This window comes from Myotis myotis, unplaced genomic scaffold, assembly GCF_014108235.1.
Source record: "Myotis myotis isolate mMyoMyo1 unplaced genomic scaffold, mMyoMyo1.p scaffold_m19_p_5, whole genome shotgun sequence".
In the NCBI taxonomy this organism is placed as follows: domain Eukaryota; kingdom Metazoa; phylum Chordata; class Mammalia; order Chiroptera; family Vespertilionidae; genus Myotis; species Myotis myotis.
This window is the reverse complement of record NW_023416357.1, coordinates 80,646,571-80,657,695: the sequence shown is the minus strand read 5'-3', so window position 1 is coordinate 80,657,695 and position 11,125 is coordinate 80,646,571. Positions and strand designations below refer to the sequence as shown.

The 11,125-nt window shown below is 56.4% G+C and overlaps 1 protein-coding gene across 5 annotated transcripts; it reads left to right on the top strand.

Moving 5' to 3' along the window:
* Nucleotides 1-4: 4 nt before the first annotated feature.
* LRCH4 (leucine rich repeats and calponin homology domain containing 4) lies at nt 5-11,054 on the top strand. Of its 5 annotated transcripts, none has more exons than XM_036310070.1 (18): nt 5-305; nt 3,837-3,981; nt 4,140-4,266; nt 4,432-4,554; nt 6,457-6,593; nt 6,734-6,849; nt 6,988-7,087; nt 7,181-7,412; nt 7,503-7,579; nt 7,697-7,758; nt 7,866-7,991; nt 8,131-8,199; nt 8,292-8,395; nt 8,516-8,599; nt 8,815-8,900; nt 9,089-9,226; nt 9,326-9,403; nt 9,704-10,328. In XM_036310070.1, the coding sequence occupies exons 2-18, from the start codon at nt 3,928-3,930 to the stop codon at nt 9,899-9,901; spliced, it is 1,911 nt and encodes a 636-aa protein (XP_036165963.1). In that variant the 5' UTR covers nt 5-305; nt 3,837-3,927; the 3' UTR covers nt 9,902-10,328. The 5 variants fall into 5 exon arrangements, with proteins under 5 accessions (XP_036165963.1, XP_036165960.1, XP_036165959.1 ...); XM_036310067.1 differs by lacking the exon at nt 9,704-10,328 and adding an exon at nt 10,702-11,054 and having other exon boundaries at nt 6-305; nt 4,449-4,554; XM_036310066.1 differs by having other exon boundaries at nt 7-305; nt 4,449-4,554.
* The last annotated feature ends 71 nt before the right edge of the window (nt 11,055-11,125 follow it).

Sequence of the window (11,125 nt, the reverse complement as noted above, 5' to 3'; positions counted from 1 at the left end):
AGTAACTACGGCGGCTTCAAGGAGGGGAGGGGGGGGAAGGGACGGCCGGTCCCGTCAGTCAGGCAACGGTAGCCGCCCGGAGCGGATGGCGGCGGCGATCGCGGCCTCATTTGCCGCCGGGGGTGAGGAGGCGGCGGCCACGACCTCCGTTCCAGGATCTCTGGGTCTGCCGGGGAGCCGCAGTGCAGAGCGGGCCCTCGAGGAGGCCGTGGCTACCGGGACCCTGAACCTGTCCAACCGGCGCTTGAAGCACTTCCCCCGGGGTGCGGCCCGCAGCTACGACCTGTCAGACATCACCCAGGCTGGTGAGTGCACCCGGCCGGGACCCTCATTTGCATTGCCCCGCCCCCCTGCTCGCTGCTCCGGGGCGAGGAGGCTGGCACTCCCCTCGGCCGTCCGCGTTCTCGACCCGCCGATGGGCATGAATCTGCGATCGCCCCCTCCCCGCCTTAAGAAACACCAGGCGATGCGCGCGTTTCTCGTTTTCTTGGAAAGCCCAGCGTTCCTGGCCGAATGTTGTGATCCCCTTTCCACCCCACCCCCTCCGCTTCTCTTTATTTGCATATTGGCGCACCTGTAGAATGGTCCCTCCTCTTACCTGGTTGGCTTATTGGCCTGCTTTTTTTTTCTTCAACTTCAGTTCTGATCATTCCATAAAGGAGCCCCCATGAACCCCTCTAGTGACTCCTTTCTCTTCCTCCACATCGTCTGCAACTCCGTCCCCGTTCCACCGAGATCCGAGCAGACTTAGGACCTCCTTCCCATGGATTTGTCCCTAACGACGCAATGTTTCTGCTTGCTTTGCTCGCAGTCCCGCCCTCTAAGGTCCCAGGCCCTCTCCACTCTTCACCCAGCCCGCCTGGGGGAAAGAAGCAAATCTTTCATCTCCCCTCTGCTCCCCAATTCTTCCTCCTTATTCCTGACCCCCTTATCTGAGTCCTTTTCCTTCCTGCGTGTGTGAGGTCACTATGGAGCCCGTGACCTCACAGGGACTCTAGAATCCCCATTTCTGTTTCTGCTTTCCCCAGGGGGAGAGACTTGAGGCAATTGCTAAAAGGAAGGACAATCTTATCTCCTTGCTAGGAGTGCTGGAAACCTAGAGACTGTCTGACTATCCTTCCACTCCCCATCGCAGGATCCCTCTAATCATGCTTCCTCCACCCTGGTGTCTGTTGATGGTGGGGTTTGGGGGACTCCACTGTGACAGGTGAGTCAGGCCTCAGCTGCTCTGGAGACAACCTCGGGCTGGCAGCTGTGTGTGTGTGTGTGTGTGTGTGTGTGTGTGTGTGTGTGTGTGTTGGAACGAGGGAGGAGGACTGCATTCCCGAAGCCACACCCCAGCCTAGCCCAGGGTGGGACTTGGGACTGGATGAGAGTGTCCTCCTGTTGACACTGCCCCTGGACTGCATTTCTCCTCTAGCAGGTGCCTGCTCACCTGCAAGCACTCAAGTGGGCACGGACATACTCTCTTTCCCACTGTCCCGGGGAGAACCAGTTTAGACCTTTCCACCTTTCTTGGGTTGCTGGGTACACTAACTTGCCCACTTTGCAGGGAGTGAGTTCAGGGAATGGGTGAGCCCCAGGAGCCGTCCTCTCTGTCTCCCCGAGTCTCCTAACCCCCAAGCTCCAGATTGACCTCAGCAGCTGTGCGACAATGTCTGTTCTCTTTCCCCTCCCCCTTGCTTATTTTTTGACAAAGACCAAATGTTATTCTTTACTTCCTTAGGGCTCTGTCTCAGTGAATGGACTCCTGGGGAAAACTACCAAGAACTCCCTGATCCTCCTAGCTCTCCCCCCTCCCAGTCTCCTCCCCCGGCATTCTGGCTCAGGGTGCAGCCAGTTCCCTTGTGAGTGAGCTTGTGTGGTGAAGCGGGGAAATCTCAGCTTCCTGAGAACCCCTCTCTGCCTGCTCTCCAGGCAGGAATTCTCAGAACTTTCAGGGCCCAGATTCTAGGCCAGGTGGGGTCTATCTTGTTCAGAACTCTCTTTTCTGTCCCCTCTTCTCAAGCAGGGTGCCTGTAGCTTGGGGTGGAAAGGGGAAGTGACAAAAACATAGTATTGCCCATACCCTGCCCTCCACACCTCCTTGTCCTCCAACCCAGGCTAAAAGCTTCACCACTCATGCTGGAGTAAGTTTGAACTTCTCCTGCTTTCCCAGCTCTTTCTGAAACAGTATTTTCCATGCATGTTACCTATGGCATAGGCCCCTGATATCCCCTGGACTTCATTCCTGGTGCCTGATAGCAGGATGACTCCTGAGATGGGAGGAGGGGCCACTTTCACAAAGGAGAAGTGCAGCTCATTCTCTCAAAGACCACATCCTGTGCCTTCTGTGCCCTCCCTCCTCCTGCCTGGGCTCCCTTCCGTTCCTAGCGTTTGGCCCTGCCACCTGCCTGCCCCATCATCAATTGTTCTCTCCCTTCATCCATATGTGTGTGTGCGCACACATTTGGTGGATGCAGAGAAAGCAGGCATGTGGAGGGTGAGAGTGGGAGGACAGCATTTGGTCCTCCCACCCTATCTGGAACTGTCTTTTCCTGTGACAGGTCTGTGTGCACCGAGGTTGGGAGCAGAGAGGGAGAGAGCAGGATTCCTGGGGCATTAGGCTGTCGTCCGCTCAGGCAAACACAAGGCCCACCAGAGACAGAACCGGACAGATTCATTTCCTGTCACAAGACCCATTTCCCTGGGGGCTATATCCCAGATTCTCCTCCCCTCAGCTTTTGCTTACTCTTCCCTGGGGAAGGCCATTTAAGAAGTTCACCCAAGTACTGCTACTCAGGACTTCCCCCAGCAGGCCCTGGGCCCCTCCCAGTACAGGCCAGCAGAAGAAACATAAACCCAGGCATAGAGGTTTAAGCAGTGAGTGTCTCCATATTGATGGGAACCCAAAATGCCTATTCCTTGCATTGCACTGGCAGGCCACCACTTGAGTTAAAGTGGCAGTAAAAGACTCTGCCCTCCTTCCCATCCTCTCCACTAGTCGCTGCGTTCAAGACACAGGCAAAGGGGTGCTTGCTTGAAGTCTGGGCAATAAGAGAGGAAGCAGAAGAAGGCTGGCAGGGCTATCAGAGGGTGGGAATGAGTGAGCCCCGAAGAACGTGCGTCTGGGTGGGAGGGACCAGAGGACTCCAGCTCCCACCGCCAGCTTGGCTGATTACCCTTCCTGGTCCTCGGGAGTCTGTGGCTTCATAGATCCTTGGACCTGGTTTGCTGCTCCCAGGGGCTGGTGAGAAACCGTTGTCCAGAGTTGGGAGCCTTCATTCTAGAGCCAGGCTGTAATGACCCTTGGTTTTTCCCCGGACTGAACACAGGTTGAGGTTGGGAGTTAGGACCCCTGATGAAGGATGGGCTTTCTCAGTGGTCTCTCCCAGAGATTGTCCATATTCTTATCTTAGCCTCCCAGTTCATCACACTGCTATTTTCTTTCGAGTACTAGCACTCTGCTATGCTATGATCTTTGCCTTCCACCTCTCCTGGCATCACAGAGCAACAGGAAACCACAAGAGTTATAGAATCCAGCCACCACTCCAGTATAACCCTTCATTGTTTGTTTGAAAACAGCATCCATGGCTTGTCCCCACACCCCTAGTCTGAGTTTCTCCAGTCCAGTGACCCTAAGGCCTTTGCCTTCCCTTTGCCATTCTGGCCGTTCTTGGAATGTGCTCCAGTTTGCAGAAGGCTTTGTTCTCTCTCCAGGTAGCCCAGGTTTATAGGCCCGATTCTTCAGGTCTGGTGGGAAGGTAGAGGGCTGGGCATCTGGCTCTGGAGAAGTTCAAGGTCCTCCTGTCCAGGCTGGGCCTCTCCACAGCTCTCCCGACACTTGTTTCCCCTAGACCTGTCCCGGAACCGGTTCCCCGAGGTGCCAGAGGCAGCGTGCCAGCTGGTGTCCCTGGAGGGCCTGAGCCTCTACCACAATTGCCTGAGATGCCTGAACCCAGCTTTGGGGAACCTCACAGCCCTCACCTACCTCAACCTCAGGTAAGGAGGCAGGGCCAGGGGAGGGTGCAGCTTATCCTTCTCAGCCCCAAGCACCAGGGTACAGTACCCTGGGTGACCCTCCTGGTGGCCTTTAGAGGAGGGCCACACCGGGATGCTCTGCCTGGGGAGTGAACCCACTGCCTTTCTTCCTTCCACAGCCGAAACCAGCTGTCATCGCTGCCATCCTACATCTGCCAGCTGCCCCTGCGCGTCCTCATTGTCAGCAACAACAAACTGGGAGCCCTGCCTCCCGACATCAGCACCTTGGGAAGCCTTCGGCAGCTTGTGAGAATGGGGAGCAGGGCAAGAAGAGGGACTGTAGAGCCAGGCACCAGGGACCTTTTTGGGGGGAAGTTAAGGAAATGCAGGATGTGCCCTAGGGGTGAGGCCCAGACTAAAGGAGGTGACCAGAGACAGGAGACAGCTCCTGGTCTTGTGGCTTCTTCCTAGTTTTTTCCTCATTCCAGGATGTGAGCAGCAATGAGTTGCAGTCCCTCCCCACAGAGCTGTGCAGCCTCCCTTCCTTGCGGGATCTCAATGTTCGGAGGAACCAGCTCAGCACCCTGCCTGATGGTAAGGAAAATGAAGAATTGGAGGTGGGGGGTGGAGAAAGAGAGAGAGACAGACAGAAGTTAGAGAAAAGTTAGAGAAAGGGAACCTTCCACAGAAAAATAATGCTTAGTTGACCAGGGTTTTGCATTGTATCAAACAAACTAAATTATTTTATTTGTTCTTGACCAGCATCCCTCTGAAGCTGGCAAGACATGGGTTATTTGCTCTATTTTACAAATGTGGGAAAAGATGCAGCAAGGGGAGTAGGTGAGTGCATTGGTACCCTGTAGAACAGAGGTCCTCAAACTTTTTAAACCGGGGGCCAGTTCACTGTCCCTCAGACATTCCACACATGCGCACTGCGGGCCGGGATGAGTCGGCTGCTAAGCAGGACAGGCAGTGGCGGCAAAAACACCCGGTGGGCCGGATAATTGTTTTCAGCGGGCCACCTGTGGCCCGCGGCCGTAGTTTGAGGACCCCTGCTGTAGAACCTCAAGGTCAGAAGGGCCTTTAAGGTTATCCTGTGTCACCACTCACCCCAGTGGGAGTTCTCAAACACCTGAGTCAGATGATGCCCTGCACCTCCTCCCCAGAGAGTCTGAATCAGTGGGGCCACATGCTGGGCCCAAGCAGCTCCATTTTAATGAGCTAATTGTGATGCACCCCACATTTGATAGCTTCTGCTCCAAAGCAGCCACACCTTCTTTTATTCAGCCAGCATTGTTTTGTATATGTGTTCCCTGTGCTTTATGTGGGGACCAGGTAAATGTGAGTGATGTCACTCAGATCTGGGGCCATCTCTTAAAATGTAATGGCTTAATTAAATCTTAATTTAATGGGAGAGAAGCAGGACGAAATTCTCGAACAGGATACTTAGAGAGCTACAGGAGCTACACAGGGAGGCACTGGCTCTACTGGGGAACTTGAGGAAGGTTTTGCTCCTGAGGTGCAGTAGGAGTTGACCATTGAAGGAGAGTTATCCACCCTCTGCAGCCTCGGCAGAGGGAACCCCATGTGCAAAGTATGTGGGTGGGAGTAAACCTGGCCCAGCATGGATGCGGTTAGAAAGTGCTCGGCAGAAAGGACCTGTGCCATGCTAACCTTGGTTTTGAAGAACAAGAGACAGGAGTCAGGGGGTCATCCATTTCCTCTGGGCGTCCCCTTACTGCTATGCTGGCCCTCTTCTAAGTCAGTAGGGGTTCAAATAAGCTCTATCTGGGCCATAAAAGAGACCCCAGCAAAATGTCCTGGGACACAGAGGAAGGAGCAATGGATTCCAACTTAATCTTGGAAAGATTGCATGGAGAAGGTGATGAGCTGAACCTTGAAAGATGTGTGGACAGAACAGTGGCATTCTCCTATTAAGCAAAACAGCATGTGGAAAGGCCCAGAAGTCAAGGGGCTGGAGGGTTATCTGGTGCGGTATGAGGATGGGCAGTGAGATGGGAAACATGGGCTGAGCCAGATCAGACAAAGGTACCCCTACCTGTGGGCAAGCACAATCTCACCCAGGGATCAGGGCTTCGCTAGTGAAGTGCAGGTGGCATTGCAGCCCCTCCTGCCTGGGTACCTTTGTGTGGGGCACAGCTCACTTACCCTCAGCAACCCCAGCTGCAAGTCATGGAAAGTTTTTGAGCAACACGGTATCAACGTTGGTCTGATTTGGGACTTGTGATGGTCACTTAAGAAAGAAGGAGTGGATGGAGTGGGGAGTGGGCAGGGAGGAGAAATGGAGGAAGCACCTGGGATGGGCCTGAGCTGTAGTTGATGGGGGAGGGAGGCATGAAGGTGGGCCATATTTGAGCAGGAAGAGGAACAGGGAGACTGTTCTTAGATAGTGCCCTCAGCCAGCCAGGCCACAGCAGAGAGTAGAGGAAGTGAGCCCTTGGGCCTACTCCTGACTCTATCTTCACCCACCCTCAGAGCTGGGGGACCTTCCTCTTGTCCGCCTGGATTTTTCCTGTAACCGCATCTCCCGCATCCCGGTCTCCTTCTGCCGCCTCAGGCACCTGCAGGTCATTCTTCTGGACAGCAACCCCTTGCAAAGCCCACCTGCCCAGGTAAGAGGTGGCCTGGGGCGGACATTGGAGACAGGGTTGAGATTGGGCGGGAGTGTGGGTAGGTCCCTTTGGTAGCCAAGTAGGATCTGGAATGCCCCCTGCTTTTCCCTAACTCCTTTCGTGCTCATCTTCACACTCAGATCTGCCTGAAGGGGAAACTTCACATCTTCAAGTACTTGTCAACAGAGGCTGGGCGGCGTGGGGGCGCTGCACTGGGGGACCTGGCCCCTTCCCGCCCCCCGAGTTTTAGCCCCTGGTAAATAAGGGTGGGGAAGGAAGCCTGGATCCCTAATACCCCTTCCTGGCACCAGTGTCCCCATGGTTTCCAGAGGGAGGATGGGCAGGGGGTTGCTGCCCAGTATAGGACTGACCAGCTCTTCCTGGCTGGCCCCAGCCCAGCTGAGGACTTATTTCCGGGACGTCGGTACGATGGCGGGCTGGACTCAGGCTTCCACAGTGTTGACAGTGGCAGCAAGAGGTGGTCTGGAAATGAGGTAAGTGCCTCCTTTCCAAGGGACATTGGTGATCTCAGTCCTGGAGGAGAACCTCTGAGCCAGGACCCTTTGCCTTTTACCTCTAAATCTCAGAGTGACAGATGGCGGCTGGAGCTGTCTTCTTCCTTCCCTTGCCCAAGTATCCTGGGGAATGGCTGGCTTAGCAGCGGACCCCAAGGCCCTGAACCCATGAGTCCCCAGCTGTCTTTCATCTCTGCATTTCTGCATTTACAGTCAACTGATGACTTTTCGGAGTTGTCGTTCCGGATATCGGAGCTGGCCCGGGAGCCTCGGGGGCCCAGGGAGCGGAAGGAGGATGGCTGTGGTGAGTGGTGGTGTCAGGGGCCCTGGGTCTGAGGGGAATGGACAAGCCTGAAGGCCCCCATCTGCTTGCTGACGTGTCCTGCCTCTCCAGCTGATGGAGACCCTGAGCAGATTGACTTCATTGACAGCCACATGCCTGGGGAGGATGAAGAGCGAGGTGCTGCCAAGGTGAGGGGCTAGCCCTTGTCCACTGTCCATCTGCTGTGAGAGGAGAGCTGGAGGGGGTGGCCAGTGCAGGCTTGGAGATCAGGTCTCCCTCAGTTCCTCCTTCTGTTCTTTCTTCAGGAGCAGCAGCCACCAGAATTAAGCCCTGTAGCAGGGGAAAAGGAGAGGGCACCAAGCAGCAGGTACCAGAGCCACTTGAGCTGGCACCTCCTTTCTTTGCTCAGTCTCCTTGCACCGTCTCTCTTCCCTGACCTCCTCTACCCCTCTCATCCCGCCTTTGCCCCTTCAGGCGGGAGGAACTGTCTGGAGAGGAACGGCGCCGCCCGGACACTTTGCAGCTGTGGCAGGAGCGTGAGCGGAGGCAGCAGCAGCAGCAACAACAGAGTGGAGCGTGTGGGGCCCTCAGGAAGGACAGGTGTGGGCACAGGAGCTACTGGCAGGTGGTGGGCCCTGGAAATGAGTGGAAATGAGCCCTCCTGAGCTACCCTGCCCCTCGGGGTTGGCAGCCCCCTGTTTAACACTGCTGACCCCACATCTCTTCCTTCACTTTCTAGTTTTCTGAAGCTGGGGGTCAGGGCTCCTGGTGGAGGTGCTACAGCCTTGTCCACGCAGGCCACTTACAAGTATGTGTCCTCCCAGACTGCACCTCCCTGAGCCCTCTCCTTGCACTCCTTCCCCCTGACCATCCCTTCTAATTCCCATTCTGTCTCCTCAGCGGCATGCCCAAGTCCAGTGCCACCCAACTGGGAGCTTCAGGGGGACAGGGAGCTCCTGTCTCAGCCCCCACCTCTCAGGAGTCCCTTCCTATAGGTGGACCAGGTGTGACAGGGGCTTGGGGAAGAGGGTGGGGCTTGTGTGTGTGAGGGGTAGCCTGAGGGAAGAGTGGGACACCGAGGGGATGTCTCTCACCTGCCCCTGTCCCCTGCCTCTGTTCCCCAGTGACAGCACCTGCTCCTCGGCCGCTCGGCTCCATCCAGAGACCAAATAGCTTCCTCTTCCGTTCTTCCTCTCAGAGTGGCTCAGGTGGGTCTCCCCTCCCCAGTACTAACCCAGTGCTAATGCAGCACTAACCCTCAGGCTGCAGTCACCCGCTGGCCTGGGAGTTCTCTGGTCAATTGTCTCTTTGTGTTGAAAATCCCACAAACACAGAGACAGGAGATGTGTGTGCCAGACACTGTAATCCAGCTACAAAGTCTACAGTGGTAGTGGAGACAGCCCCACACCCTCCTTTTCTCCAGGTCCTTCCTCACCAGACTCTGTCTTGAGACCTCGGCGATCCCCCCAGCTTCTGGACGAGAAGGAGCTGATGGCTCAATTGCGCCAGGTAAGAGAGGTGGGATCTGCATGAGTGGGGCCTGGGCTCAGCATGGCACCTCCTGGTTTCCTGGCCTCCCTCAATGTCCTCTTTGTCCACCCTGGTGCTTTGCCTGAGGACAGGAGATGCAGGCTGGAGCTCCCTGCTGACTCTGACGTTCTCATCCCCCCCATCCTCCTCCTTTCCCTGCCTTTCAGGTCCTTGAGTCGCGGCTGCAGCGGCCCCTGCCTGAGGACCTGGCAGAAGCTCTGGCCAACGGCGTCATCCTCTGTCAGCTGGCCAACCAGCTGAGGCCCCGCTCTGTGCCCTTCATTCATGTGCCCTCACCTGCTGTGGTTAGTTGGGGCCCACGGTGGGAAGGAGGGAAGGGGACAGGGGACTCCTGTGGCCCCTCCCTAATCTCTTATCTTTTTTCCTTTCTCACACATCTCCAGCCAAAACTCAGTACCCTCAAGTCTCGGAAGAATGTGGAGAGTTTCTTAGAAGCCTGTCGAAAAATGGGGGTGCCTGAGGTATGGAGGGTTGATCTCAGAATCCTGGGGCTGGTCTACTATAAAGAGTGGTAGCATTCTGGGCTTAGTTGAACCCTTTGCATGGATGGCAGGGCTCCATTCACAGGGAGCATGTGGTCCCCAGAAGGAAGTCCCTGTCCTGCATGTCTCCCTTCCCTGCATGCCTCTTCCCTGCACTCTGCATGTTGGCACGGCTCTGGCCCTGGCATGTGAGGGCAGGGGGGTGGAAAGAATTGTCTTGCTGCTGCTGATGATGTCTGCCCTTTGTCCTTGTCCATCTGTCCTACTCTCCCTTCCCAGGCTGACCTGTGCTCGCCCTCGGATCTCCTCCAGGGCACCGCCCAGGGGCTGTGGACCACCCTGGAGGCCGTGAAGCGGGTGGGGGGCAGGGCCCCCCCACCGCTCTGGCCCCCCTCTGGTCTGGGCGGCTTCATCCTCTTCTACGTGGTCCTCATGCTGCTGCTCTATGTCGTCTACACTCAACTCCTGGGTTCCTAGGACCTGAAGTCACCCCTTCCCCCACCACCTTGCCCTATTTCTATTTATAAGACTCCTGTGCAACCCCCATGCCCACCAGTGGTGCCTTCAGCCCCTACCAAAGACACTAGTGAACCCTCCTCCCTTCACAAACACTGACCTCAGAGGCCCCACTCTGGTACCCCCAGATCCTGGGCACCCAGCCTCTGGCCCCTCCCATCTCAGTGCTGATGGTGCCTTCATGCCTTCTCCCACCCAGCCCTGCCCTCTGCTCCCCCAGAGGGGGTGGATCTTAACCTTCCTATTTTCACTCTCTCTCCACCCCCTACTCCCCACCCCCAATATTGGGGGCTAAATTATCTATATTTTGTAGAGAGAACTCTATATTTGTAGGAGATGCAAGGCCCAGTCTGGGTCCCCATCTCATGTATAAATTGTACAGACTGTGGCTGCCTGTGTGTGTGTGTGTGTTTGCGTCTGCTCCTACTGTGGCCAGGCCCAGTCCTGGCAGTACCCATTGGGCTCTATGTGCCAGCCTGCCTACTCCAGCATTTTCCTCTGGAAATGACAGGTCTTTCCTCCCCTATGAGCCGTGGCCCCTGTGTCATCTCCCTTCTGATATCTGCTGGCAGCTTCTTTGCATCTCATTTGTCCCAAACCATGTCCAGGGTGCCCCTGACCTCACCTACATTTTTAAGAGCCATCCTGTCAGCTTCCTTTGACCAGGCTCCTTTAGGGTGTCTCCCCCCTGCCCTCTGCCAAGGGCTGGGAAGCCCAGAGGAAAAGATACACGGGGATTTCATCTGGGCCCCTCCCCCCAGGAGTCCCTGTGCCAGCCCCACCACATCCTGGAAGAGGAGGGGGCCCCAGGAAGGGGCCTCCCCTACATCGCTGCTGTCGTCCACGCACTGCTGGAGCAGTCTTAGGGGTTGAGGTAGGGGCACAGGGCCGCCACCGGCCTGGGATCCCGGAACAGAAGACAGCCACGCCTGGGCCCTGCTCTAGCGAGGACTGGGGAGGGCGCCTCGCCGGCCCTGTTCCTCGGGCACCCCGTTGGGTTGGAAGCCGGCCTGCCCGGCCGGGCGCCTGGGTTCCTCTGAGTGTGACTGAGGGTCTGGGATGGAAGATGGGGCATCGGATGTTGTGTCAAGTGCAATAAAGAAGCTGGAAGGTCTCTGAGTTGCCGCTAGTCTCTGTGTCTCGGCGAAGGAAAGTGGTGAAAGCAATGCATTGTGGGAAAGGGGG

Bases quoted from the DNA above. Each gene is read 5' to 3' on its own strand.
- LRCH4 (XM_036310066.1), top strand. From the start codon at position 86: ATGGCGGCGGCGATCGCGGCCTCATTTGCCGCCGGGGGTGAGGAGGCG. The intron at 4,267-4,448 runs GTGAGAATGGGG...TCCTCATTCCAG, and splicing joins TGGGAAGCCTTCGGCAGCTT to GATGTGAGCAGCAATGAGTT. The intron at 6,594-6,733 runs GTAAGAGGTGGC...CTTCACACTCAG, and splicing joins TGCAAAGCCCACCTGCCCAG to ATCTGCCTGAAGGGGAAACT.